Raw genomic sequence first — 26,785 nt, 5'->3', positions numbered from 1 at the left:
CAGCCACACTGATGTCACACCTCGACACAAGTACCAAATTTTACAACCTCAAAACCTGAGCTTTTTTCCCATGAACAGTATAACTGGCTTTAAACCACCACCTTACTACCTCCCCACTTCCTTCACACCATCTAAATGCCACGAGCCCGCCAAAACTCCTCATAAGAGCCTTGACCAATCAACCCCCTTTACCATTCTACTAACTAATCTCATCCTTCCCCTTGCAATTCCACTCCCCTTCCCATTCATCTTATCCAAACTACATACTACTGCACTCAAGCACTACCTAACCCTCATATCCACATACTCCAAACGGAATGTCCAATCATCTGGATTTTCCACTATCTGGACTGCTCTCTGCAAGGTTAATCTTGATAATTAGCATCCTACTGTATTATGTAGTCTATATTATGTTAAGAGAATCAGTAGAGGAATTCTATGATGTACAATATCACAAGCATGGGAGTGGCAGAGTAGAAGCAGAGTTCAAATAATTTAATTACCCAGGTCTCCATCAGAATAAAATCAGAATTAAATACTACCGGTGATTTTACTGGGTGCAACTGTCAACTTACTATCAGAAAAAGTCATTTTACTGGTATTGCTGCTTTGTATTTTACCTTCTATTGACTGTCAAGCATTTTTTTATTCTTGTATAATGATCATATTTACTGTTAATATTTTGACTTATACTTTGATAATGAAATGGGATTACATCAAATATTTTTAGAAAAGTAAAATAAATACAATAATTACTTGGCAGATTTGCATTTTTTTTAAACAAAATGTTCTCATATATAACTCAAAATGGAATGTATTTTCAGTGCATTTTTTAAAAAATAACTCATACATCGAACAAATTCTAAACTCAGAAAAAAGTTCAATGCTATAAACTGGTTTTATCTTCATCTGTCTTGTAGCTGTACAAAACAATTACAAATGAAAGTTCAACTTTTCTTGAAGTCCAAAGCTCTTTTTTAGTTTTGTGTGTTTCATCCAATCACATTCTGGGTTTCTGCACTATCACTTTAGTCTAACGCTCCAACTCCAGCAAGCACATTCGCCAAGGTTGAAAGATTCACTTCTAAAAAAAAAAAACACACACAATAAAATAAACCTTACTATCAGTTTCTTTACTTATCACTCTTCTGTTTTATTTTCTAGAACTAATGGGTCCTTTTATCAAGCTGTGGTAGGGATTTAACGCGCATAATACCGCGCGTTAAACCACCTGCCATGCTAGCCGCTGTCGCCTGCTTTGAGCAGGCATTAGTTTTTTAGCTGGCCACGGGGGTTAGAGCGTGATGAAATGTCCAACGCGCTAACCCTGCTAGCACGGCTTGATAAAAGGACTCCTAAGCTTTAAATGAAAGTTCAATTTAAAGAAAATTAGATGTAGCATAAAATAAAACAGTTTTAATCTACAGTAGATTCCATTTCCTACTATGTTCTGTTAACTCCCCCCCCCCCCCCCCACTAAATGCTACTCTATAACAACATTTTCTGAAAGAGTCTGGATGAATGTAAAACTCCACAATGTGCTTTTGCTTCTCCATAGTAAAAGCCAATACATGAATGTCAAACTGAAGCAACTATTTTAGAGGGGAAAATAACAAAACAAAACAGCAGTACAAATTTATATTAAGGGTCAGCAATGTGATTTCCAGTTTTTGAATCTGCCAAAGAATAGGGAATGTCAGCTTTTTCATACAAGTGATAAGCAAACCAAAAAAGAGCAGAGCAGTCCAGGTCTTCAAACCAATTGGAAATTAATAACAAGCGTACGAAGCAATATCAAAACACTGGCTGTGTTTTGGCTGGAAAGCCTGCCTCAGGAGTCTTAAGAAGCAATTCACATGAGGACCATTCGGCTCTCTGGTGGCTAGATTCTATGCAGAACCACAATGCACGTCTTAACCGATGGAATCTAGCTTTACAGTGCTACAAGTTCCAGGTAGTCCATAGGCCTGGTAAGCTACATACTAATGTTGATGCTCTGTCCTGGTTGGGTGAAATCTCTTCCACTAAGCTTTCTGGTGTTAGGACGCCTAGGGTGGGGGTATGTGACAGGGACCCTGCCAACCCTGAGCTTGAACCTCAGGAATATGAGCCTTGTCTTACCAGCCGCTGAACAAGGGTCATTGACGCCATTTGTGAAAGCTTCAGGTTTGAAAATAATTATACGTGCAAAATGACACCAGCGCAAGGTTTTAAAATTATAACCAAGATTTATTGAATTATTGTTTCTATTTTTCCATTATTAGATCAAAAGAACAGCATAATTGCTTACGTTGCGCTCATGGGAGATCATCATCGTGGCCAAAGGCTGGCCTTCTCACAATGGTCTCGTTTTACTAGCTGCAAAATTCCTATTATATGCTGTTGGCTTTTCGTGACATCATCATCATAATCAACCAATAACAATCCTATGGGTGGTCTTAAAGTTGGACAAAGAAACATTCCTCCATGTTTACAAGTTATACAAAGTTTTCAGAAAATTACTTTTGATTTCTGAATTAACATTATAACATTCAAGAGAATCTATAATTATTAACATGGTGCTGAGAAATTCTCAGCCCTAAAGGAAAAAACTCTTCCTAAGCTGACAGGTTCAAACTGCACAGCCTTACACAGAAACCTTACTCTGGAGGAAGGGGGGTTAAGTCCCCCTCTCCTCTCCCTGAAGCGTGGGCTTCCAATGCCCCCCTTCTTCCTATTCTTGAGGCTGACTCTAATTACTTCCAGATGCTGCCTTAGGATTTTCCTTAGTGTTTCTTCAGGTTTAAAATATATAAAATATGTTTTTTCAAAGCAACACAGTCCTACACTTCAATCCAATCATATTTGTTTCATTCACTCTTTGCTTGGCCAAGCTTTCATTCATTCAATAAATCATAATTTTCATTCAAAACTACATCCAATTCAGTTTGGGGCACGTTATCCTTCTTTACCAGTCTAAAGCAAGCACATCTGGTGTTACGAGGCTGGGAGCGGGAAAAACTCAGAGAGGACAAAGAAGGCAGAAAACTAATCACTGGCACAAGATGGTGTCCAAACAGAGAACCCAAACTGGATTCTATGTAATCATGATTTCCACCATGATTTGGCTCAACAGCAAAGTACATACACAGATATTATTATGATTTCCCTTATATTAATCCTTAGTGTGTTTTTCTCTGGCCTTAGCTACATTATATTCAAATTTTTATTCACCTGTTTTTCCGTATGCTTCTATTTGGGCGTGGTCCTTAACTAACACAGAATTATCTAACTAGAATTACCCAGAATCATACGAAAAACTGGCGCTTTTTACTGCACTATCATGCTCCTGACATCCATTCCAATATCGTCCCATAAACAGCGACTCACCGCTTAGGAAGGAAAGGTTTAGAACCCCAGAGAAAAAGACAGAACCTAATTAAAAATCCCAGTTGTAAAACTGCCACTTTAAAGTCTGCAAAAGCTGAGCCCCAGTTTAAGAGTGCATGTCCTTTTAAATCTTCTCCTGTCCTAGCTAGATGGAGGGGGGTGGGGCCATGGAGCACGGAACTTTATAGAGTTTTCCTCCTTAGAGAGAGTCCCAGCACCTGGCCAAGGAGGAAGGAAACAGCCCTGAAAGGCAAACGTAGAGCTGCTAAGAAAACTGCTGGAGAGAAAACACGAGCAGGTAGAAGTGCCTGATATTGAAATGAAGGAATTGGATTTAGAAGAGGCAGTTTGTGACCCACAAGGGGAAGAAATGGATTGGCAGCCTGCTTCTGAAATGCTGGGTAATGCTGAGGAAAGCATGAACTTTTGAACAGTATCACAATATGTGAGTAACGTTGCTTTTTTTTAAGAACCGAAGCTGATGTGGGGTTTTTTCCCCCTTGTTTTATTGTCTGGAAGGATTACTTAAAGCTAATTGATTGTGAATCATTTTTTTCTTCTTCTCTGAAGAAAGCTGTGCTCTGAAAGCTACCAGCAAAGACTTTGGAGGGCTGGAAGCTGTATACTTTTGAGGAGGGTGGAAAGACCAGCGGGTATTAGCTCCACCACCCTGAGAGGGCTTGTGTTCTTTGACCTGGCACAAAGCCCTGCCTTGCTAAGGTCAGAACTAGAAAAGAAAGAGAAGCATTTTTGTGAAACGGTTTTGTTTTTTTTCACTGTGAATGCTAGCAGCTGGGCATCTCCTGAGAAGGGGAGAGCTGTGTGTTCCATTTGAAACTAAGAAAAGGAACAGCACCAAAAAGAACTTACTGATTTCAAACTTTGTAGGGTGTTCAAAACCAGGAAACCAGAAGAATCCTAAATAGGACCTTTTTCTTTTGTCTAACCCTGTCTGCCATAACAGGGGGGGAATTTAACTGAGAAGTTTGAGCTCTGCTCAGATTGCTGAAAACTGTGGTTTTGCTAAAGGAAAGTGGGACTATTTGAATTTCCTTTGCAAAGTGTTTTGCTGGGGGGGGTTTTCTGTTTGATTATGTGTTTGAAAATCCTGACAACCTGACATCCCAAAGAGAAATTGTTGGTGTTTTTATTTTCTTAATGCTAATAAACCAGTCTTGTTTTCCTTTCCAAGAGTCCTGGTGTGCCTGGAGAGATGCCGGGGGAAGAGAAAAATTGGGAGTAAGACCAAGTAGCTATCCTGACTTTGTGATTGTGGGACCCAGAACAAAGGCCTTCGTTCGGTCAGCCGCAAGTTCCTGTCACAACATTCACTTCCAGGATCGATGAGACCACCACTTGAGCACCTGCTTTTCCTTCTCTCCCAGAGCCACAAAAAAGTCACTTTTGATACGTTTGGAGGGGTACCTAGCAGTATTGTTAGGATGGATGAGTAGCATTTAACTTAATTCTTTTGACTATGCCCTGCTCCTAAGTTTTGGACTCAGTATACTGTACATTTTTATTTAGGAAAATGTCGGTGCCCAGCTCTTGATGTTTTGCATCTCAATCTTTGCATATGAGGCATTTGGTGACTGGGATGGAAGCAGAAAGTACTGGAAAATGATGATCCAAGTCTGTTCTTTCTTCGGCTGAATGTTTTTTCCCCACTTTGCTGAATGCTTCTTTGTCTGCTAGAGTTCTCGCACAGATTGGTTTTCTTCCTTGTATTTGATTTTTTCTCTTTCCTTTTTGATGAACAACATTCCATTCTACTCGTCTTCTACTACCGTGTTTCCCCGATGATAAGGCAGGGCCATCAAATAAGACAGCCCCCCCTTTTTAGAAAAAAATGTAAAATAAGGCACCCCCCCGCAAATAAGCCACCCACCGATACCTGTGCTTACCCGAATCGGGTGGTACGGTGGGTGACTCCGTATGGTCCCTGACACCCCCGACACGATCGGGGCAAGAGGGAGCTCAAGCCCTCTTGCCCCCCCGACTCCCCGACACGATCGGGGCAAAAAGGAGCCCAAGCCCTCTTGCCCCGCCGATTCCCCAACTCCCCGACAATATCGGGCCAGGAGGGAGCCCAAGTCCTCCTGGCCCTGGTGACCCCCCCCCCCCCCGCTAGTTGTTCGGGCCAGGAGGGAGCCCAAACCCTCCTGGCCATGGCGACCCCCTAACCCCACCCTGCACTACATTACGGGCAGGAGGGATCCCAGGCCCTCCTGCCCTCGACGCAAACCCCCCTCCCCCCAACGACCGCCCCCCCAAGAACCTCCGACCGCCCCCCCAGCCGACCCGCGACCCCCCTGGCCGACCCCCACGACCCCCCCAACCCCCTTCCCCGTACCTTTCTGTAGTTGGCCGGATAGACGGGCGCCAAACCCGCCTGTCCGGCAGGCAGCCAACGATGGAATGAGGCCGGATTGGCCCATCCGTCCCAAAGCTCCGCCTACTGGTGGGGCCTAAGGCGCCTGGGCCAATCAGAATAGGCCCGGGAGCCTTAGGTCCCTCCTGGGGGCGGGGCCTGAGGCACATGGGCCCAACCCGACCATGTGCCTCAGGCCCTGCCCCCAGGAGGGACCTAAGGCTCCCGGGCCTATTCTGATTGGCCCAGGCGCCTTAGGCCCCACCAGTAGGCGGAGCTTTGGGACGGATGGGCCAATCTGGCCTCATTCCGTCGTTGGCTGCCTGCCGGACAGGCGGGTTTGGCTCCCGTCTGTCCGGCCAACTACAGAAAGGTATGGGGAAGGGGGGTGGGGGTGTCGTGGGGGTCGGCCAGGGGGGTCGGGTTGGCTGGGGGGGCGGTCGGAGGTTCTTGGGGGGGGGGCGGTCGTTGGGGGGAGGGGGGTTTGTGTCGAGGGCAGGAGGGCCTGGGATCCCTCCTGCCCGTAATGTAGTGCGGGGTGGGGTTAGGGGGTCACCGTGGCCAGGAGGATTTAGGCTCCCTCCTGGCCCGAACAACTAGGGGGGGGGTCGCCAGGGCCAGGAGGACTTGGGCTCCCTCTTCTTCATGGGTAAATAAGGCATCCCCCCGAAAATAAGCCCTAGAGCATATTTTGGCCTTCCAAAAAAAATAAGACAGTGTCTTACCATCGGTGAAACACGGTATGTAAACCATCTTGTTATGTACACAAGAAAGGTGATATATTAAATCTAATAAACCACAAAGGCATGTGTGTGCATTAGGTGCTCTAAGGCATAGGCAAGCAGGAGAAATCAAGAAATTCACCAACATGTATCAGTACTACTATTATTTCTAGAGTGCTACCAGATGTATGCAGTGCTGTAGAGTCATAAAGGAGACAGTCCCTGCTCGAAAGAGCTTACAATCTAAACAAATATAATTTCTTTATAATGTCACTGGGGTACTAATAGTTAAATATTAGTGGAAGTCAGAAAAATATTAGAGTTCAAATAAAAGAACTGTCTTCTCATTCAAATTGGTAACCAAACTTCAGGATTGCAACCGTCACGTTTGAAAGTCACTCAGAGGTATAGAGTTCTTCAAGAAGAGAGTTGCGCCCTCTAGTGATGAACCAAAGTATATTTTTCAGTCGTTGCAACTTTATTAGTTCTGGTTACGCTCCAAGTTTGATTACAAAAGTAAATAAATAAATAAATAAATAAATGTCTTTACAGTCTTTCAAACACTTGTATGAAAATACTTTGTTTTTTCTTATCTTTACAAATCTTTTCAAATGAACATCGCTCTGTGAGAAAATTGAGAGCAGTTTGATAATTCAGTTTATAACAGGTTCGGGGTCTCTACGTGGCCCCGTTTCGATTCCTTCTTCAGGGTCGAAACGGGGCCACGTAGAGACCCCGAACCTGTTATAAACTGAATTATCAAACTGCTCTCAATTTTCTCACAGAGCGATGTTCATTTGAAAAGATTTGTAAAGATAAGAAAAAACAAAGTATTTTCATACAAGTGTTTGAAAGACTGTAAAGACATTTATTTATTTATTTATTTACTTTTGTAATCAAACTTGGAGCGTAACCAGAACTAATAAAGTTGCAACGACTGAAAAATATACTTTGGTTCATCACTAGAGGGCGCAACTCTCTTCTTGAAGAACTCTATACCTCTGAGTGACTTTCAAACGTGACGGTTGCAATCCTGAAGTTTGGTTACAATCTAAACAAGACAGAAAAATAGGATGCCACAAAGCGATTAGGTTGGTATGTTGAACCAAGGGTCTTGCTTCTGCTCCCAAATGTCTATTGCAGGAGATACTGATCACTGTTTTCAGCACTTTCTCCTTTTCCCTGTTCTGAGCTGCCCCCAGTCAGTTAGTTAACAATATTGGCAACAGCCCTACAGGAGTAAACAGGAAAAGCATGGTGAGACCCCCCCAGCAAGACTATGATCTTCTCATAAACATAAACACATAGCTCATAACCACGCCATGGAGAGGAAAGGAACAAACAAACTTTATCAGCAAGAAGCCATAAAAAAACCGTGGAACTCCGGGGAAACCCTAAGTAATTATATACAAACAATATACAATGTCTTCCAATTTACAGCAGCTGGCAGAAACGTAAGAGATAGAAGCTAAAGTAGTAGAAGATCCAGGTAGGAGCATCAATTTGTAACATCTTTTAATCATTGTAAAAAACCGCATAGAACGTCATGGTCCTGCGGTATATAAACTGTTATTATTATTATTATTATGATTATCATCAACAGTTATGCGGAGAGGAGGGGATCAGCATACCATCCATATCTACTGGAAAAGATATAAGAACATAAGAATTGCCACTGCTGGGTCAGACCAGTGGTCCATCGTGCCCAGTAGTCCGCTCACGCGGCAGCTCTAAGGTCACAGACCAGTGCCCTATTTGAGTCTAGCCTTACCTGCGTACATTCTGGTTCAGCAGGAACTTGTCTAACCTATGGCTTGATTCACTAAGCAAACCAATCGTGTACTGCTTGGTTTGTGCTCACTTTCCGACTCCGGCTCGATTCACTAACCTTCCTCCAGACCCCATCCGCACCCAATCCGATCTGCACATGCAAATGAGTAAAGAGGCATGTAAATTTCTTAACGCATCAATTCATGAAACCATTTCGTCCAAACCAACTGGCCTTTCCTGTCCAAAAAGTTACGACTGCTGAGGACCAGTCGTTTACATCCTCACCGATTATTTCTGCCTAGCAACTGACGCGTGCATGTTAAGAACCCCATTAAAAATATATATCTACCCCTCCAAAAATCCAAAATATATCAAAACTTTTAAATATATGTAAATGTTCATGTACATAAGCGTTAGAAATATTTTTTAAAAAATTTTTGGGGAATGTGCATAGCAAGCACAGGAGTGACTCTCGGATTTGTAATGTGCATAGCGAGAAAATCGCAGATTAACCCCGTGCTCTCCTTGCGCATTGTACATTTCAAATATCAATGCCAAATAACAAAAAAAATCCAAAATCAAATAAAACTTTTATGGGCCAACTATCCTTCCCCTCTTCCTTCCGCGATTAAACCACACCCCATTCCTACGCAGTGAAGTCCTAAAGAGCTAGTGCATGCGTTATGAGCTTCAAAACCAACAAGGATACAGTGCGCACACGCATCAATCGATGTTTCAGCGCTAATAGTGGCGTGTTTACGATTGGATCATTTGCATGGACAAGCTTTACTGAATCGATCGCCTACAATGACTCGGAAATGGATAGGCCATGAAGCGGACAGATTTCGGGACTTTAGTGAATTCTGCCCCTTGTCTTGAATCCCTGGAGGGTGCTTTCCCCTTTAACAGCCTCTGAAGAGCGTTCCAGATTTCTACCACTCTCTGGGTGAAGAACTTCCTTTTTTTTTTTTTTTTTAATATTTATTGAAATTTTTACATCAATCACAAGAATATTCCTCATGTACAAGTAAAACAGAAGATGAAACAAATTCGCATTTACTGCTTCAAGAAGAAAATAGTCCTTCTTTCTTAGACCAATAACTCACAGGAGGAGAATTGAATATATTGAGGAGAAAGGCTTAACAATCTTTAACCCCCTCTTTTCTTTTTCTTCCTGCTCTTAAACATTCCGGGTAGCTAGACTTTTTAAGTCTAAAAAAGCACATAGCTGTTCTGGTGCATAGTAGACATATTTAACACCTTGATATTTAAAAAAGCATTTGCATGGATATGCTAATATGAATGTCTCTACTCTCATTGCTAGGAATAATTTTCTTCGCTCCTGCGTTGTTCTCGTGATGTCTGGAAACATCCATACTTTCTTTCCAAGAAACATTTGTTGAGGATTTTGGAAATACAATCGCATAGTTGAATTCATATCTTGTTCGAAGACAAAAGATATGAACAATGTGGCCCTCTCTGTAGATTCGGAAACAGTAGTTTCTAATAATTCAGTAACGTTAAGAGCGTCTGTTGTCAAACATTCCTCTGCACTTGGGTTAATACCTTCAATTTTCTTCTTTGGCAAATAGTAAATTCTATTGAGTGGAGGTAAATGCTCAGGGGAAATCTTTAATATTTTAATTATGTACCTTTTCCACATATCAATACATGTAACCCCCAGGGCTTTTGGAAAGTTCAACAAATGCACATTTAATCTTCGGTTGCAATTTTCGATTTATTCAAATTTTATACTCAAAACTGTTCATTCCTTTATCAAATTTTTAGTTATAGCTTGAATATTTACCTCATTGTCCTTAACTTCTTTTATCTCCATTTAAAATTCTCCTTTAGTTTTCTCCAATGATTTCCCCAAAGCGTCCACAGTACTTACAAATGTTGTCAGTTCTTTTGAAGATCTAGCCACCTGGGTGTTTAGCTGCTCGAGAGAGTCCCAGATCTTCTCGAGGGTAATCGCCACCGACTTTGCTGGTTCAGAGTAGAGAGCTGCACGGGAACGGGGACGACGGGCATCCCGCGGGTTCCACCTTTGGGTCACGGGGATCCCGTGGGGACGCCCCCTAGGGTCGCGGGGTTCCTGCGGGGCTGGATGTACTCAGTCGCGCGGCTCTTCTTCTCTCTACCTGCTCTGCTTGCAGCACAGAGCCGAACGGAAGTCTTCCCGACGTCAGCGCTGACGTTGGAGGAGAGAGAGGGCTTAAACAAAGCTGTTTAGATTCGCGGTTAAGGGCAGGGAGGTTTGTCGGACCGGGGCTGTTGTTGGTCGGTCGGTCGGGGAAGCGCCACAAAAGTAAGGGGACCTGGCCGGCTGTGCTGCACCCGGGGCGGGAGAAGGACGCTGAAAGCACTGGAGAAGACAAAGGGGTGGAGAAGGACGCTGAAAGGCCATGGGGAAGACGGGCCGGAGGGGGAGGGGGAAGGACTCTGAAAGCACTTGTGGAAGACAGAGGAGGGAGAAGGACACTGAAAGCACATGGGGAAGACAAAGGGGTGGAGAAGGACGCTGAAAGGCCATAGGACTCTGAAAACACTTGTGGAAGACAGAGGGGGGAGAAGGATGCTGAAAACACATGGGGAAGACAAAGGGGTGGAGAAGGACGCTGAAAGGACATGGGGAAGACGGGGGGTGGAGAAGGACGCTGAAAGGCCATGGGGAAGACAGAGAGGGAGAAGGACGCTGAAAGGACATGGGGAAGCAGAGGGGGGAGGACACTGAAAGCACAAGGGGAAGACAGAGGGGGGAGAAGGACGCTGACAGGACATGGGGAAGATGGGGGGGAGAAGGACACTGAAAGGAAATGGGGAAGAGAGAGTAGGGAGAAGACGCTGGCAGGGAAGAAGACAGATACCAGACTATGGGGGGAGCGGAGGGAAGAAGATGGGTGCCAGACCAATTTGGAAGGGGGAAGAAAGGGAGAGGCACAGTAAAAGAGCAAATGGAAGATGCAGAAGGAAGAGAGACAGTGGATGGAAGGAATTGAATGAGAACATGAGGAAAGCAGAAACCAGGAAACAAAGGTAGGAAAAGAATTCTATTTCTTTTTTTTTTTTTTTTGCTTCAGGATAAAGTAGTATATTAGTTGTGTTGATAAAAATTTATAAACATTAGAGGCTCTGGTAGAAACCCGTTTACAAAGTATATATTCTTCCCAATTAATATTTCCAAATGAATAAAGTCTTTTTGCTTATTTGTAAATGGTTTCTACCAGAGCCTTTAATTCAGTAGCATAATTAAATGAAATAACTATTTCTGAAGTTTATAGGGACGGGTGGGGACGGAGGAGATTCCTCGCAGGGACGGGTGGGGACGGGTGGGACTTTGGCGGGGACGGGTGGGATTTCTGTCCCCATGCAACTCTCTAGTTCAGAGCCAGCAACAATACTGTCTCTCTCTTCTCCCTGCTCTCCTATTCTCGTGAGTCCGAGCCCCTGATACGGGGTCTCCCCAGCGCTCACTTCCGCAGAAGAAACCTCCATTTGGGTCACGAATTGAGCAGGGTGCGGGGGCGGAACAGGGTCCGGAGGGGAGAGTGAAACCGCCTGCCCGAAATCACCAGCCGCTCCTCCGGCCGGAGAGAGCCTGGGTCTACCTCCTGGAGCATCAGGGCCAAAGGAAGCTGCGGCGAAGTCTAAGATAGATCGCTGAACAGGGTAGACGTCTGGATCACAGCGGGCTCAGCATGGACGCTATCCTTCCATTTAGAATGAGGCATTACGAGGTAATAGAGGAAAAAGCTCCTTAAACCACTGGTACTACTGCTTGCTTCACGCTGCCGCCATCTTAACTCCTCCCCAAGAAGAACTTCCTTACGTTTGTACGGAATCTATCCCCTTTTAACTTTATTGAGTGCCCTCTCATTCTCTCCACCTTGGAAAGGGTGAACAATCTCTCTTTCTCTACTAAGTCTTTTCCCTTCATTTTCTTGAACGTTTCAATCATGTCCCCTCTCAGTCGCTTCTTTTCAAGGGAGAAGAGGCCCAGTTTCTCTAGCCTCTTGCTGTACGGCAACTCCTCCAGCCCCTTAACCATTTTTGTTGCTCTTTTTTTTACCCTTTTGAGTAGTACTATGTCCTTTTTCATGTACGGCGACCACTGTTGGATGCAATATTAAAGGTGGGGGCGTACCATGGCCCGGTACAGTGGCATGATAACCTTCTCCGATCTATGTGTGATCCCATTCTTATTCATTCCTAGTGTTCTGTTTGCCCTTTATTCTGCCGCCGTGCAGTGCATGGACGGCTTCATTGACTTGTCTACAAGTACTCCCAAGTCTCTTTCCTGGGTTTTCTCTCCAAGTACTGCACCGGACATCCTGTATTCATGTATAAGATTTTTGTTACCAACATGCATCACCTTGCTCTTATCCACGTTGAACCTCATTTGCCTTTTTGCGGCCCATTCCTCGAGCGTATTTGTTTTGTTGTAGGTCTTCGCAATCCTTCTGTGTCCGCACTACTCTGAATAACTTTGTATCGTCCGCAAATTTAATCACCTCACTCGTCGTACCAATTTCCAGGTAATTTATAAATATGTTGAAGCGCACGGGCCCAAGCACCGAACCCTATGGCACTCCACTGGTGACAATTTTCCAGTTTGAGTATTGTCCATTTACCCCCCACTCTCTGTTTCCTATCCACTAACCAGTTTTTAATCCACATGAGTATATCATCCTCAATTCCATGGCTCACAATTTTTCAAAGTAGTTGTTCATGCTAGACCTTGTCGAACACCTTCTGAAAATCTAGATATACAGTATCGACTGGGTCACCCTTGTCTATTTGCCTGTTTACTTCTTCGAAGAAGTGCAGTAAGGCAATGTCAGGCAAGATCTTCCTTTGCTGAAGCCATGCTGGCTGGTCCTCATCAGATTGTGTCTGTCAAGGTGATTAATGATGCAGTCCTTTATCAGTGCCTCTACCATCTTTCCCGGTACCGAAGTCAGACTCACTGGTCTGTAGTTTCCCGGATCTCCCCTAGAACCTTTCTTGAAGATCAGTGTAACATTCACCACTTTCCAGTCTTCCGGAATCCTTCCTGATTTGATCGAAAGATTGGCTATTAGTTGAAGCAGTTCAGCTATAATCCCTTTTAGTTCCTTGATTACCCTCGGGTGGATGCTGTCTGGTCTCAGGGATTTATCATTTTTGAGCCTATCAATCTGCCTGCATATCTCTTCTAGACTGATCGTTGACCCTGTCAGATTCCTGTCTTCGTTTCCTATGTATATACAGATGCAAAAAAATGTGTTCAGTTTGTCGGCGATGGCTTTGTCCTCCTTCAGTACTCCCTTTATTCCCTGGTCATCTAACGGCCCCATTGCTTCCTTCGCAGGTTGTTTCCTTTTAATATATCGAAAGAATGGCTTAAAATTTTTTTGCCTCCTTGGCTATTTTTTCCTCATATTCTCTTTTGGCTCCTCTCACTGCCTTATGGCATTTGCTTTGATGTTATTTGTGCTTTTTCCAGTTTTTGTTCTTTTCCATTCCATTCCTCAATGACCATCTCAACTCCTTGGCTAAATCATACTTTTTCAGCCTTCACATGCTGAGGAAAGTAAGATCCTATTTTCGCCAACAACATTTCGTCATCCTTGTCCAATCCATCATCCTCTCCAAACTAGACTACTGCAATGTCATCTACTTAAGCCTATCAAAAAAAGTCTTCAAAGACTCCAGCTAATCCAGAATACTGCAGCCAAGTTGATCTTTGCAAAGCGCAAGTCTGACCATGTCTCCCCACTCCTAGCCAAACTTCACTGACTCCCAGTGATTTCCAGAATCCATTTCAAATGCTCCTGCCTGGCTTTTAAGATCATTCACGGCATCCTTCCTCCCTTAATCCCACTATCTTATAACTCCTCGAGTCCTGACTCTACCAGATCCGCCCAAAGGTATAAACTATCCTTCCCCTCTCTACACGGTATTCGCTATGCAGGCAAACTGTGAAAATCCCTTCTCTTCGGAATCACAGGTCTTTGGAACGACCTTACTACCCCGCTGCGGAACCTGGGCTCCCTCCAATTATTCCGCAAGCAACTGAAAACCTGGCTTTTCACTAAAATGTAATTCTATCCCCCCTTACTCTTCTCTTCTATATATAAGTTCATGTAAACCTTTTTTTTATTTCTCCTCCTATATTTTAAGTTCTTGTAAACCGTGCCGAGCTCCACATCCGTGGAGATGATGCGGTATATAAACTTAAGGTTTAGTTTAGTTTAACGAAGTCTTCTTGTCTTTGATTGCTTCCTTCACCACTACAGTGAGCCACGCCAGTTCCTTGTTCTTTTTCCTCTTGGAATCCTTGTTGATACGTGGTATATATAGATTTTGCGCCTCGGTGACTGTGTCCTTTAAAAGGGACCATGCTTGCTCTAGCATTTTTACAGTGCTTATCCTCTTCCTAATCTTCTTCCCCAACATGACTCTCATCCCTTCATTGTTCCCTTTTTGGAAGTTCAGTGCCATGGCCGTCGTTCTGGATCGATTTTTTTGTTCCTGTGTCCAGGTTGAAGTGGATCATTGTGATCACTGTTTCTCAACGTCCCTTCTACTTCTATACTTTGTGCCGGTCCTCGTAGACCATTTAGAATTAAGTCCAGAATTGCATTTCCTCTCGTATTTTCCTTGACAAGTTGTTCCAGAAAGCAATCGCCTACAGCATCCAGGAACTTGGTCTCCCTACTGCAGCTGGAGATGCCTAGGTTCCAATCTATCCCCGGATAATTGAAGTCGCCCATGATAACTGCGTTGCCTCTCTTATATTTGTGTTTAATCTCGTCTGTCATTTCTCCATCACTCTCTTCGGACTGCCCTGGGGATCGGTAGTAGATGTAATAGGGATAATACTAACCTAAGTATTCCTGGAAACTGCGGGTGGGAGAGATAAGCCTGCCTTCAAAACAGACTCCAAAGAGGAATCCTCATGTGTTGCTATGTTCACCCTATAAAATTTGGTGAAAGTGTGAAGGAGATGGTCCCAGGAAGAGGCAATCCTTCTCATCGAATGAGCATGGAGTGCAAAGGGAGGCTGCCTACTGCAGGCAATGTAGCAGGACAAAATAGCTGACCTGATCCTTCTTGAAATGGTAGCCCTGGAAGCTGGCCTCCCCTTCTCAGCCGGATTCGTCAAAACGACAAAAGTTTTTTTGTAACCTCCAAGTAATGCAAAATAGCCTTTCTGACATTTAGCAACTTCTTGTTCTTATGCTTAGAACCCGAGGGCTGGAAAGCTGGAAGATGAACTTCCTGATTGATTTTAAATGCCAAAACCACCTTTGGCAAGAAAGAGGGAATGGTCCTTAAGTAAACCCCGGCCTCTGTAAGGGTCTCTGCATAACAAGACTTGCAGTTCAGAGACATGCCTCACCGAAGTGTTGGCAACCAGAAACACCGTCTTGATAGTCAAATCCATTAGGGTGGCATCCTGTAAGTGCTCAAACAGAGTTCTTGAGAGCCTTCCAACATGATGTTCAGATTCTAGTACGAACAGGGCTGATGAACCAGGGGCCGTAGCCTTAGAACACCCTTGAAGTACCTGACAACATCATGGTGTGCACAAAGAGAACATCTGGCACCCTGGGACCTGAAACAGGAAATTCCAGCCACTTGAACTTTAAGAGAGGAAACCACAAGCCCCATATCCAAACCTACTTGAAGAAAAGACAGGACAGTAAATACTGAAGCCATGGCAGAATCCAGCTGCTCCTTGCGGCACCAATGTTGGAAGGTATCAGTGGCATAGTGAGGGTGAGTGGTGCCTGGGGCGGTGGCGCTCCTCCCCTGCCCTCTTCTCTACCCCCACTCCTTCCTGACCCCCCTGCTGCGTGCACCCCCTTCCCTTTTTAATTTTCCAGGTGTGAGCAACATCACGAACTTGCTGCCCACGTTGTGTCAGCTATCCCTCTGATGTCACTAGGCGCAGGGCCTGGATGTCAGAGAGAGGTGATACCGACACAGGCAGCAAGTTCATAATGCTGCTCACACAGGGAAAATTAAAGAGGTACGAAGGAAGGGGCACACACACATGGCAAGGGGGGCGGGAAGGAGCAGGGAGCAGAGAGGATGACGTGTGCCTGCGCCTCTTACGCACCTGAGGCGGACTGCCCCCCTTACTATGCCACTGGAAGATATCCCATACCTAGGTGTATGCTGTGAAGGTGGCAGGTTTCTTGGCTTTCAAAAGAGTACACAGAACCAGATCTGAGCAATCCTTCCGGTTCAAAGCTGAGCGCTCAAGAGTCAAGCGCTTCAGATCTTGCTGGATGATCGAACCTTGAGAGGGCAGTCCCTGGGATGGCTGAAGCCACAGTGGTTGACTGATCTTAAGACACACTAGATCTGCGCACCAAGAGTGCTGAGGTTAGTCCGGGGTCACCAGGACAACCCATTCCTGATGCCTGGCCACTCTTCTCAGGACTCTCCCCACCATAGACCAGAGAGGGAATATGTACAGGCGTTTATCCATTTGCCAAGGCTGAACCAGTGTGTTGATCCCTGCACTTCTGTGCTTTTATCTGTGGCTGAAGAATTGCACTGAAGAGGTTGAACAAAGGGATGCCCCACCATTCGACGATGCTCTAAAATGCCTGATGAAAGAGAGACCACTCCCCCAGGTCCAGAGTTTGCTGAGAAAATCTGTCTTTACATTTTGCAATCCAGCGACGTGAGCTGCAATGATGGCCAGAAGATGAGCCTCCGCCCAGCGGAAGAGAGCTTTCATTTTCTTCAGGAGGCCAACGCTCCTGGTGCATCCTTGCTTGTTGATATAAGCTACTGTTGTGTTCTTGGAGAATACCCTGACCGCTTTGACAAATAGGGATGAAAACTGAATCATCGCCAAATGGATGGCTCGGTGTTCCAGCCTTTTGAAGGGGGTCATTCCATGTCAAGTGATCAGATTCTTGGAAAGTGCCCTGCATGACCGTCACGGATTTTGATGAAACTTCATATGCAGAGTCCACCATGTCTCAAACGAACTTTGGTAAAGTTTTAGTTTCACCTGTGGAATATTTGTGGAGATATAGCCATTTGTTTGACCCCATACCACAATGAAATACAGTACGACAATGACATTCTGACAACTTTGAGACACAATATCTCCCGAGCTGTGTTTCCAAAAAAACTGAAACTTAGCTACCCTGCACAACTTTTTGAGCTCTGTTCATTGCTACCAATAACAATTTTTGCCGAGCACTGATTGAATGCCTGAATTACAGTAAACTTGGCCGAAAAAATTAGTGCTCCAAAAAAGTCAAAGTTTGATATTACTTAGCTCCCACAATAATTGAGTAATAAATGCGAAATTTGGCGCATAATGTCTCAGTACAACGTTGTTTTCAAAAGTACAATTTCAACCTCCAAGCTCTTTCCATTAGTTTACAAATTAAGTGTAAAGTTGCTAATTTGTATAAAAAGGCCAAAAATAGGGTATTTTCAGCCTGCTTTTACAGAAAAATACCTTTTAGAAACTCTTTCAAATCAGTCTCATTAGAAAGAGCATATTTCAAACCCCCTTGAAAAGTGGACTTCATTTTAAAACGCAGGTTAACAATGGCTGAAAAAGGGGGACAAAGTTGGGAGACGTTGCCACGGCAACAACCTCTATTTCAACATAGTTCTGTCATTTTTAAAGTTACAGTTTTGTATTGACGTAGTATTACTACTACTCTATTGCGTTGGTCCATGGTGACATTGTCACTACCAGTTCAAGAGTTTGAACTGGCAACCCCATCGCCATAGGGGTCACGCCCGATAGCTGTGCAATACCAGCCACGGGTGGGCCACTTCGTCCAGGTTCCCAAGCCTCGCATTTGGTTTCTTTGTCAAGGTTCCAAAGCCTTTTGTTGGTATCTTTCTGGTTCCAAAGCCAATGATTAGGGTGTCTTATCCTAGGTTCCCAAGCCTAAATTGGGTATCTTATATGGTTCCCAAGCCGAAGTGAAGTCCACTTTGATTTTAACTGCCAGCAATCTTTATAACATTCTGTTAAATTTTTGAGCCACTTTCTTCAATGCAGTTTCTGGAAATTGATATTGGCGGCCGAATGATGTAACTGAAGGGGCACAAAGTATGCAGATGAGGTGTTGCTCTGGAACCCAACAAACGTCTTGCCTTTCTGGCCAATAAAACGAATGAGCTGGACCGTGAGGATGCATAAATTTTATCAATGCATCATTTTGTTCAATTGAGACTTCAACAACGTTGCCTATCCACCATTGATTATCGTAAGTACAGGCAACGTAGCAACCAGGAAAGATTTCGGACACTTTCAAATTTGGAATGGCAGTATCAGAAATTTTGGCAACAAAATTTATTGTGTCATTTGAAACTTTGCTGACACGAACCGAGTTTGGTGGTGCTCTCTGGTACCGGCTACTGTGCTGCTTTCATGCCATCTTTCTTCTTGAAACTTTTTGCTTTCTTCAATTTCTTCTTTTGGAACATAAATGTATTTAACTCTGTGTATATTTTGGTCACAAAAGTTAAATAAATCCTTTGGCGTCAATATTTGATCCGTTGATTGTCTTTGGAGGCTAGCCCGGGCAGCCAGTCGTTTAGTTGTTCCACCAACTCCATCGCAGGGTGATTTTCCGTGGCTAGTTCCAAAAATATTCCATTCAGCCTCAATGTTGAAATCATTTCTGTGATTGCACAAATTCACAAAGTTCTTGTAGTTTTTATATTGTGCAGCTGAGCCGTCACTGAAGTAGTATATTTTGGTAATGTTTGTTTGAGTTACCAAAAATTCGATCAACTTTTGAATAAACACGTGTACAGATATCGTATCATGTTGCATATGATCAGAAATAATGCAACAGTTTACAACTTGCAATGTGCCCACTTCATTGAGGTAATATGCAACAAAAGGATGTACCGTAGCTTGTGAATTTTCCCAGTGAAAGCCTTGGGCGGCATCCTGTACAACAAATGAGTAATTTTCAGCGAAATCCATCAAAACGATCATTTCCGTTTCTTTTAAGCCTGTCTTCAACATCTTCAAATATTCACTTTGATGTTTTGAAATGAAATGGTGGCTTGTCAACTTCCAAATCTTGCTTGCAAGTCTTTCAATAAAGTTGTCCATGGTTAGTACGCTTGTTTCTAATGTTTCACGGTCAGCGTGAACCCATTGCTTAAATTCTATTGATTCTTCTGGATCTAAATCCTTGAATATTTCTTCCAGGTATGCTGTTAGTGCTTCTTCACCAGGGCAGTTTTGACATCGTTGTAGCATACAGTCCTTGACATTTAGGTCGCACACAGTTTTTTCCATAAGAACTTTGTAGTTCTCTTTGACATTGGCGCCTTGTAGCATGAGCTTTACATTTTGATGTATCGTGCAGACACACACGGAGTGTGCACCTGATGCACCAACGGTTACACACCACTTTGGCCTGAGCTCACAGAATTTGGAAAAACCAATTTCAGTTCCATATTTGTTACAGTACGCCACGTACAGCTCTTTTAAATTACACAACAGCAGCCACTTTTGCTTTTGTACTTTTAAACCATTGAGGCGGACTGAAATGCAATCTTTTTTGCCAGGACATATTCTGCTGAATTCATCGTCTTCGTAAAAATCTTGAACTCTATTTGCAATTTCTTTTGGAAGGGACTTGTCAATTTTTGCATCAGGTATAGAACAAATGCCTTTCTCTTTCTTTACTTTTTGGGCTGTTCTGACCATACGCTCTGAAACACCAAACTTCATTGCTGTTTCCTTTATTGACCAACTTTTTGGGGCCATCGTCAATAATTGAACTTTCATTGACCTGTTGGATATTGCAATTTTCGTTTTCATTTCTTCAATGAGGTCAGTGTAATCTTCACATAACTTGCATTCTATAGACTGACGAGACGGCCCAACTTCTTCAGCTGAAACTCCAGCAGCAGATGTAATCTTCTTGGCTATCACATTCTGCACACGTTCAATTTTTCGTATCACATAGCCGACTTTATCTCTACTAGCTAACCTTCAAATTTTCAATGGAGAGGTTCCTAAAGCAGTCAAGCTTTGATCAACTGCATCGGAGATGCTGATATCAAAATCGTCTGAAGATGAAGATGCTGCAGTAGCTTCACTCATTGAAACGTATTGGGCTTTGCACCTACTGCAAAGTTTCTGACCTGGCTTGATATTTATTTTTGCCACTTTTCTAAAATCATTAGACATGGCAAGATCGACTTTTAACAATCCACTTTGAACAATGTGATTTTTCTTTTCAAATGGATTACAACACGATGTTTGCTTTAATTCGTATTTGTCGAGATACTTTGCTTTGTGGTGGAGGCAGATTTGGTCTTTATCCATCAGTTTAACTTCAGAGCGCCAAGTGATAAGCAATTTTTCATCGGTTGACAAATTATGTAAAAAAATGAGCCCACATTTTTTAGAATAAAATGTGCCGTCATGACACTTTGACAACAATTTTTGCCCAATGGCACAGTCTGGCAGAAAAGGATTATTATTAGTCGATTCGTTGGCATCCATTTTAAACTGAATTAATAATAATGTGGATCTGAAAAAGAAAACAAGTTGTAATTTGTGATCTGCATGCAACAAAATTATCACCTCAATTTCTAGTTAGGAATAATCATTAATTAAGAACACTATAATTGTACCCAAAGCGTGAATAAAAATAAACAGGGAAAAACAGTGTGAAAAGTGACATAATTGTAAGTTGAAACGTAGGCCGTTGCCATGGTGACATCTCCCAACTTTGTCCCCCTTTTTCGGGCATTGTTAACCTGCGTTGAAAAATGAAGCCCACTTTTCTAGGGGGTTTGAAATATGCTCTAATGAGACTGATTTGAAAGAGTTTCTGAAAAGTATTTTTCTGTAAAAGCAGGCTGAAAATACCCTATTTTTGGCCTTTTTACACAAATTAGCAACTTTACACTTAATTTGTAAACTAATGGAAAGAGCTTGGAGGTTGAAATTGTACTTTTGAAAACAACGTTGTACTGAGACATTATGCGCCAAATTTCGCATTTATTACTCAATTATTGTGGGAGCTAAGTAATGTCAAACTTTGACTTTTTTTGGAGCACTAATTTTTTCGGCCAAGTTTACTGTAATTCAGCCATTCACTCAGTGCTCGACAAAAATTATTATTGGTAGCACTGAATAGAGCTCCAAAAGTTGTGCAGGGTAGCTAAGTTTCAGTTTTTTTGGAAACATAGCTCGTGAGATATTGTGTCTCAAAGTTGTCAGAATGTCACTGTCGTACTGTATGTCATTGCAGTATGGGGTCAAACAAATGGCTATATCTCCACGAATATTCCACAGGCGAAACTAAAACTTTACCAAAGTTCGTTTGATACATGTGGGACTTTGTGCATAAAGTTTTATCAAAATCCGTGATGGTCATGCAGGGAGCCCTTGATCACTTGACATGGAATAACCCAAGGACAAATGGCGCCAAGATGGGGACCATCGCCCCTGCACTGGGTGATCCTTGTGGTATGCTCACCAGTCCAGAAGTCTGGCATCCATTGTTAGCATGGTCCAAGAGTCGATGCTGAGAAGCATCCCAGCGGACAGCGACTTAGGGTGAAGCCTCCAGGACATGCTGGTGAGAGCCTCCATCATCCAGGGCAGCCGAATATGTAGAGCAGGGCTGCCCAATTCCGGTCCTCGAGATCTACTGGCAGGCCAGATTTTCAGGATATCCACAATGAACATGCACGAGAGAGATTTGCATACCAAAAAGGCAATGCAACCAAATCTCTCTCATGCATATTCATTGTGGATATCCTGAAAACCTGGCCTGCCAGTAGATCTCGAGAACCGGAATTGGGCAGTTCTGATGTAGAGGATCCCTCTGTGGAGACCAGTGAGAGAGGAAAGAGTGCTGTAGGGGTGTATATGCGCATTTTCCCTGCCATCAAGCCCAGGACCTAAAGATAATCCCAGGCCAAAGGAGACTGCTGCGCCAGAAGAGCCAAGATTTGGCTCAAAAGTTTAAGTCTGCGTGCCTCTGAAAGAAATACTCGGCCATGCTTCATGTCGAAACAGACACCCAGATACTCCAAGTACTGAACAGGCAACAGCTGGCTCGTCTTCAGGTTGACAATCCATCCCAGACCTTGAATGTCTCTAAGACGGTCTGAAATGCTCTCGTCGCTTCCTCCCCAGAGGGTGCTTTAATGAACCAGTCATTCAGGTAAGGATTGACAAGACAACCCAGTTTGCGGAGGTGAGTCACCAGTACATCACCTTGGTGAAGGTCCAGGGGAGCAGTAGCCAGGCCGAATGGAAGGGCCTTGAATTGAAAATACTGCTCCAGGACATGAAACTGAAGATAACGACTGTGGTTTGGAAATATTGGGATGCGGAAGTATGCCTCCGTCAAATCCAGTGCTGCCAGGAACTCCCCTGGTTGCACTGAAGCAATGACTAACCGGTGAGTCTACATATGAAAATGATGCACTCTTGAGAGCCGCACTGACATACTTGAGGTCCAGTATAGGCCTCCAGTCCTCAGATACTATCTTGGACCCGACAAACTTGTAGCCATTCCTGATGAATTCCAAAATCCATTGGTTGGTTGTGATGGACTCCCAAGCTTCCAGGAAGTCCTGCAGTCTGTGTTCTATCTTGCACGGGGAGGCTGCCTGGCATCATTGCGACTTTTTGGGCTGCTCCCTTGATGGGAGGTGGAGCCTGGGATTTGCTATTCCTGGAGAATCTCTGCCGTGGACCCTGAAAGGATCTCTGGGATGAGGTCCCAGATGAGAAAAGGTGCAAATAGCATGAGCCTCGAAAGGACCCATAGGCCTGCCCTTTAGAATTCCTGGGCCTGCTATTCTCTTGAAGCAACCTTGGATGGCGTTCCTGGATACAAACCATGAGGTCATCCAGCCCCTAGTCAAACAACATGTGGCCCCTAAAAGGAAGCCTGCCAAGCATGGCTTTCGATGTGGAATATCCAGCCCAGTGTCTGATCCACAAGATTCTGTGAGCAGACACAGAATAAGCTGATACTTTGTCCACTACCTTCAATATTGTATAGGGCATAAGCCACATAGTCCACTCCCACCAGCAACAGCTGGGAAGGAGGATCAGAAGGCACACAGCCTGGGTCAGGCAATCTAGAATGGCATGCTCGAGCCACAAAGGCTGCTGCTGCAGCAGCCCTCACCACCAAGTTCCAAGTTTATTTGACATTTAATTAATCACCTAATCATTTATTCAAGGCGATGCACAATTCTAAAAACAATTTATGACAGTATACAGGGAAACAAAAAAATCATACAGCAAATACATGACTTGGACAGACAGGACCAGTACGGGATAAGGGATGGAAGTACAATAATCGAAAGCAGATAAGACAAGGTCTCAAACTACCTCTTGAGCAACATGTCCAGTCTATGGTCCTGTTGATCTTTAAGCACTACTTCCCCCTCACTGGTCACCTGGGCAACCAGAGTGTCCACTTTAGGCATAGCAAACATTTGATGAGATTCCTGATCTACAGGATATAGCTTGTAAATTGCTTTTGCTACTTTAAGGGAGCCCTCCAGGTTCTCAAAGTGCTCAAAAATCAGGACTTTCATATATGGGTGCCAAGGAAAGGCGGTAGGCTGAGAGTAGACTACTGCTGCTACTATTTATTACTTATATAGCTGACCCCTCTCAACAGAGAACAGTAGGAAGTGGGCAGAGGCTAAATTTTGAGCTTCTTCAGATATTCAATGAGCAGATCTATCATAGCAGCAGTCTGCGAACTGAGGGGTCCTTGCCCTGGTTTGCAGCAGCACTCAAACCTTGATCCACATCACCCAGTGTCGCATCGTCTCTGACTACTCAGGATTTTGTAGACATCATATCTCCCCTCAGCAGTCTCTTTTCCAAGCTGAAGAGCCCCAACCTTTTTAGTCTTCCCTCATACAAGAGGAGTTCCATTCTCTATCATTTTGGTCACTCTTCTTTGAACCTTTTCTAGTTCTGCTATATTTTTCTTGAGATAAGGTGACCAGAATTGACTCCAGGTGAGGTCACACCATGGAGCAATACAGAGGCATTATAACATTCTTAGTCTTGTTAACCATCCCTTTTTAAATTTTTTTATTTATCATATTTTCAAAATAAACAGCATTTGCATGCATCAGAAAATTTTTTTCAGAATATTCTGATTAAAATTTAAACAATAGAATTCCCTATAAGCCCATAAAACCATCCCTTTTTTAATAATTCCCAGCATCTTGTTTGCTTTTTTGGTTGCCACTGCACATTGGGTGGAAGATTTCATTGTATTATCTACAATGACACCCGGATCTTTTTCTTAGGCGCTAACCCCCAAAGTGGACCCTAAGATCTGGTAACTATGATTTGGGCTATTCTTCCCAATGTGCATCACTTTGCATTTGTCCACATTAAATTTCATCTTCCATTTGGATGCCCAGTCTCCCAATTTCCTAAGGTCTACCTGCAATTTTTCACAATCTGCATGCATTTTAACAACTTTGAACAGTTTAGTGTCATCTGCAAATTTAATCACCTCACTCATCGTTCCAATTTCAAGATCATTTATAAATAAATTAAATAGCACAGATCCCAGAATAGATCCCTGTGGCACACCACTATTTACCCTCCTTCATTGAGAAAAATGGCCTTTTAACCCAACCCTCTGTTTTCTATCCAATAACCAATTCCTAATCCACAACTGAACTTTGCCTGCTATCCCATGACTTTAATTTCTCAGGAGCCTTTGAGGAACTTTGTCAAAAGCTTTCTGAAAATCTAGATACACTACACTACATCAGCTGGCTCACCTTTATGCACATGTTTATTCACATCTTCGAAGAAGGTAAGGCAAGATCTCCCTCGGCTGAACCCATGCCAACTCTGTACCATTAAATCATGTTTGTCTATGTGTTCTACGATTTTATTTTTTATAACAGATTACACTTCCTGGCTCCGAAATCAGGCTTAGCAGTCTATAATTTCCCAGATCTTTTTATGTTTAAATCTTTTTATTATGAAAGTATCCAAGTGCTATATCAAACAATAACAGTATATACTTTTTACAAATACAATCAACTGTTACAACCGAACAGCAACCAACCTTCCCACCTCCCCCCATCCTCCCTCCCTCCCATCCAGGGAGCAGCAGCAGCAACCACACTAACAGCTAGAACATGTACAGTCTCCCCTTCCAAATATGGAGAAGCAACGAAGCAGAAAAACATAATTATAAGTAAAGGCCTCCCACCTGCCAATTCAGGCATCTAGGAGGACATCAACCATACCAAGTCCAATCTGTTTCCATATATAAGGGTGCAATGTCATACAAAAGGGAGTCCAACAGTGCGCAAACAGATGGCCCTTCCTTATGTCCAAGTCTCCAACATCTCTCCGTTCCATCAGCACGTTGAATCATCAGGGACCTCCAATGGGCAATAGTGGGAGTTTGGGGAGAGAGCCAACAGTGTAGAATACTTGTTCTGCCCATCACAATAGTTCTCCAAATAAAAGATGAACAACCCGGTCGAATAGGATGGAGGCAAGCTTGCAACGTGAAAAGAAAACTAGGATGCAATCACCATGTGCAGTTCCAAAGCTGTGCCACATAGGTTATAAGCTGAGTCCAAAACTTGGACACATAAGGGCAGAGCCAAAACATGTGCCTGCAAACATTTAATACAATGATCACCCACACATAATTTTGTTTTATAGGCCCCATTAGGAGCGTAAAAAGCCCTCAACACAAATTTATAATTACGTTCTTTGTCTGAAGCTTGTGTCAAGTGTTTGTTACCCAGCAGGAGGCCTTTTTCAACATATCAGCTGTTATAGAGACCTGTAATTCGTGTGTCCATTTCTGCGCTAGTCCAGTATAGTTTACCTCACCGGCTGATTTTCTGCAGAAATTTGTGATGGAATTTCAATGGAATCGGAATCTGTGCTGTAAGACATAGGTCCTCCAACATCTTTTCCCAGTTCTCTTCCAGTAATACTGCTAGTGTTAGGTCAGACAAATAACGACAAAGCTGTAGATGAGCATACCAATCCCCAGCTGGGAGATAAGCCATGCGAAGATCCTCAAAAGCCAGCAGCATGCCTTCAGAAGGCACAGCTTGTGAAACATAGCGAAGACCTTTCTGTGCCCACAACGCAAAGGTGGCCTGAAGCATACCAGGGCAAAGGCACCATTGCCCACTATAGGCAAACAGGGTGTAACAAGTTACAGAGACATTTCCATGTCAGTCACATAGCAGGCAAAAATACATCATTGTGTAACTGAGGCAAATCAGGTAGTTTTTTAACATGTAACAAATAACTAAAATAATGTCTGTAAACAGCACACTCCACCTCAGACAAAGAGAAATGTTACCAGATCTTTTTAAAAATTGGCGTTAACATTGGCCACCCTCCAATCTTAAGGTACTATAGACAATTTTAGTGACAGGTTACAGATCACTAACAGCAGATCAGCAATTTAATGTTTGAGTTCTTTTAGTATCCTGGGATGTATACCATCCAGTCTAGGTGATTTATCACTTTTTAGCTTGTCAATTTGGCTTAGAA

The 26,785-nt window shown here is 43.4% G+C and overlaps 1 protein-coding gene across 5 annotated transcripts in view; it reads right to left on the bottom strand.

The window, feature by feature from the left end:
* Window positions 1-480: 480 nt before the first annotated feature.
* Window positions 481-26,785, bottom strand: part of LOC117353570 (uncharacterized protein DDB_G0271670-like) — a 507,083-nt gene continuing 480,778 nt past the window's right edge. For all 5 annotated transcript variants that reach the window (XM_033929661.1, XM_033929662.1, XM_033929660.1 and 2 more), the window contains one exon: window positions 481-1,084. In XM_033929661.1, coding sequence (XP_033785552.1) covers window positions 1,029-1,084 — 56 coding nt within the window. In that variant the 3' untranslated portion in view covers window positions 481-1,028. The remainder of the gene's footprint in view (window positions 1,085-26,785) is intronic.

Source organism: Geotrypetes seraphini, chromosome 2 (genome assembly GCF_902459505.1).
Source record: "Geotrypetes seraphini chromosome 2, aGeoSer1.1, whole genome shotgun sequence".
NCBI classification, from domain to species: domain Eukaryota; kingdom Metazoa; phylum Chordata; class Amphibia; order Gymnophiona; family Dermophiidae; genus Geotrypetes; species Geotrypetes seraphini.
The sequence above is the reverse complement of the archived record's forward strand: the minus strand, read 5'-3'. Positions and strand labels throughout refer to the sequence as shown.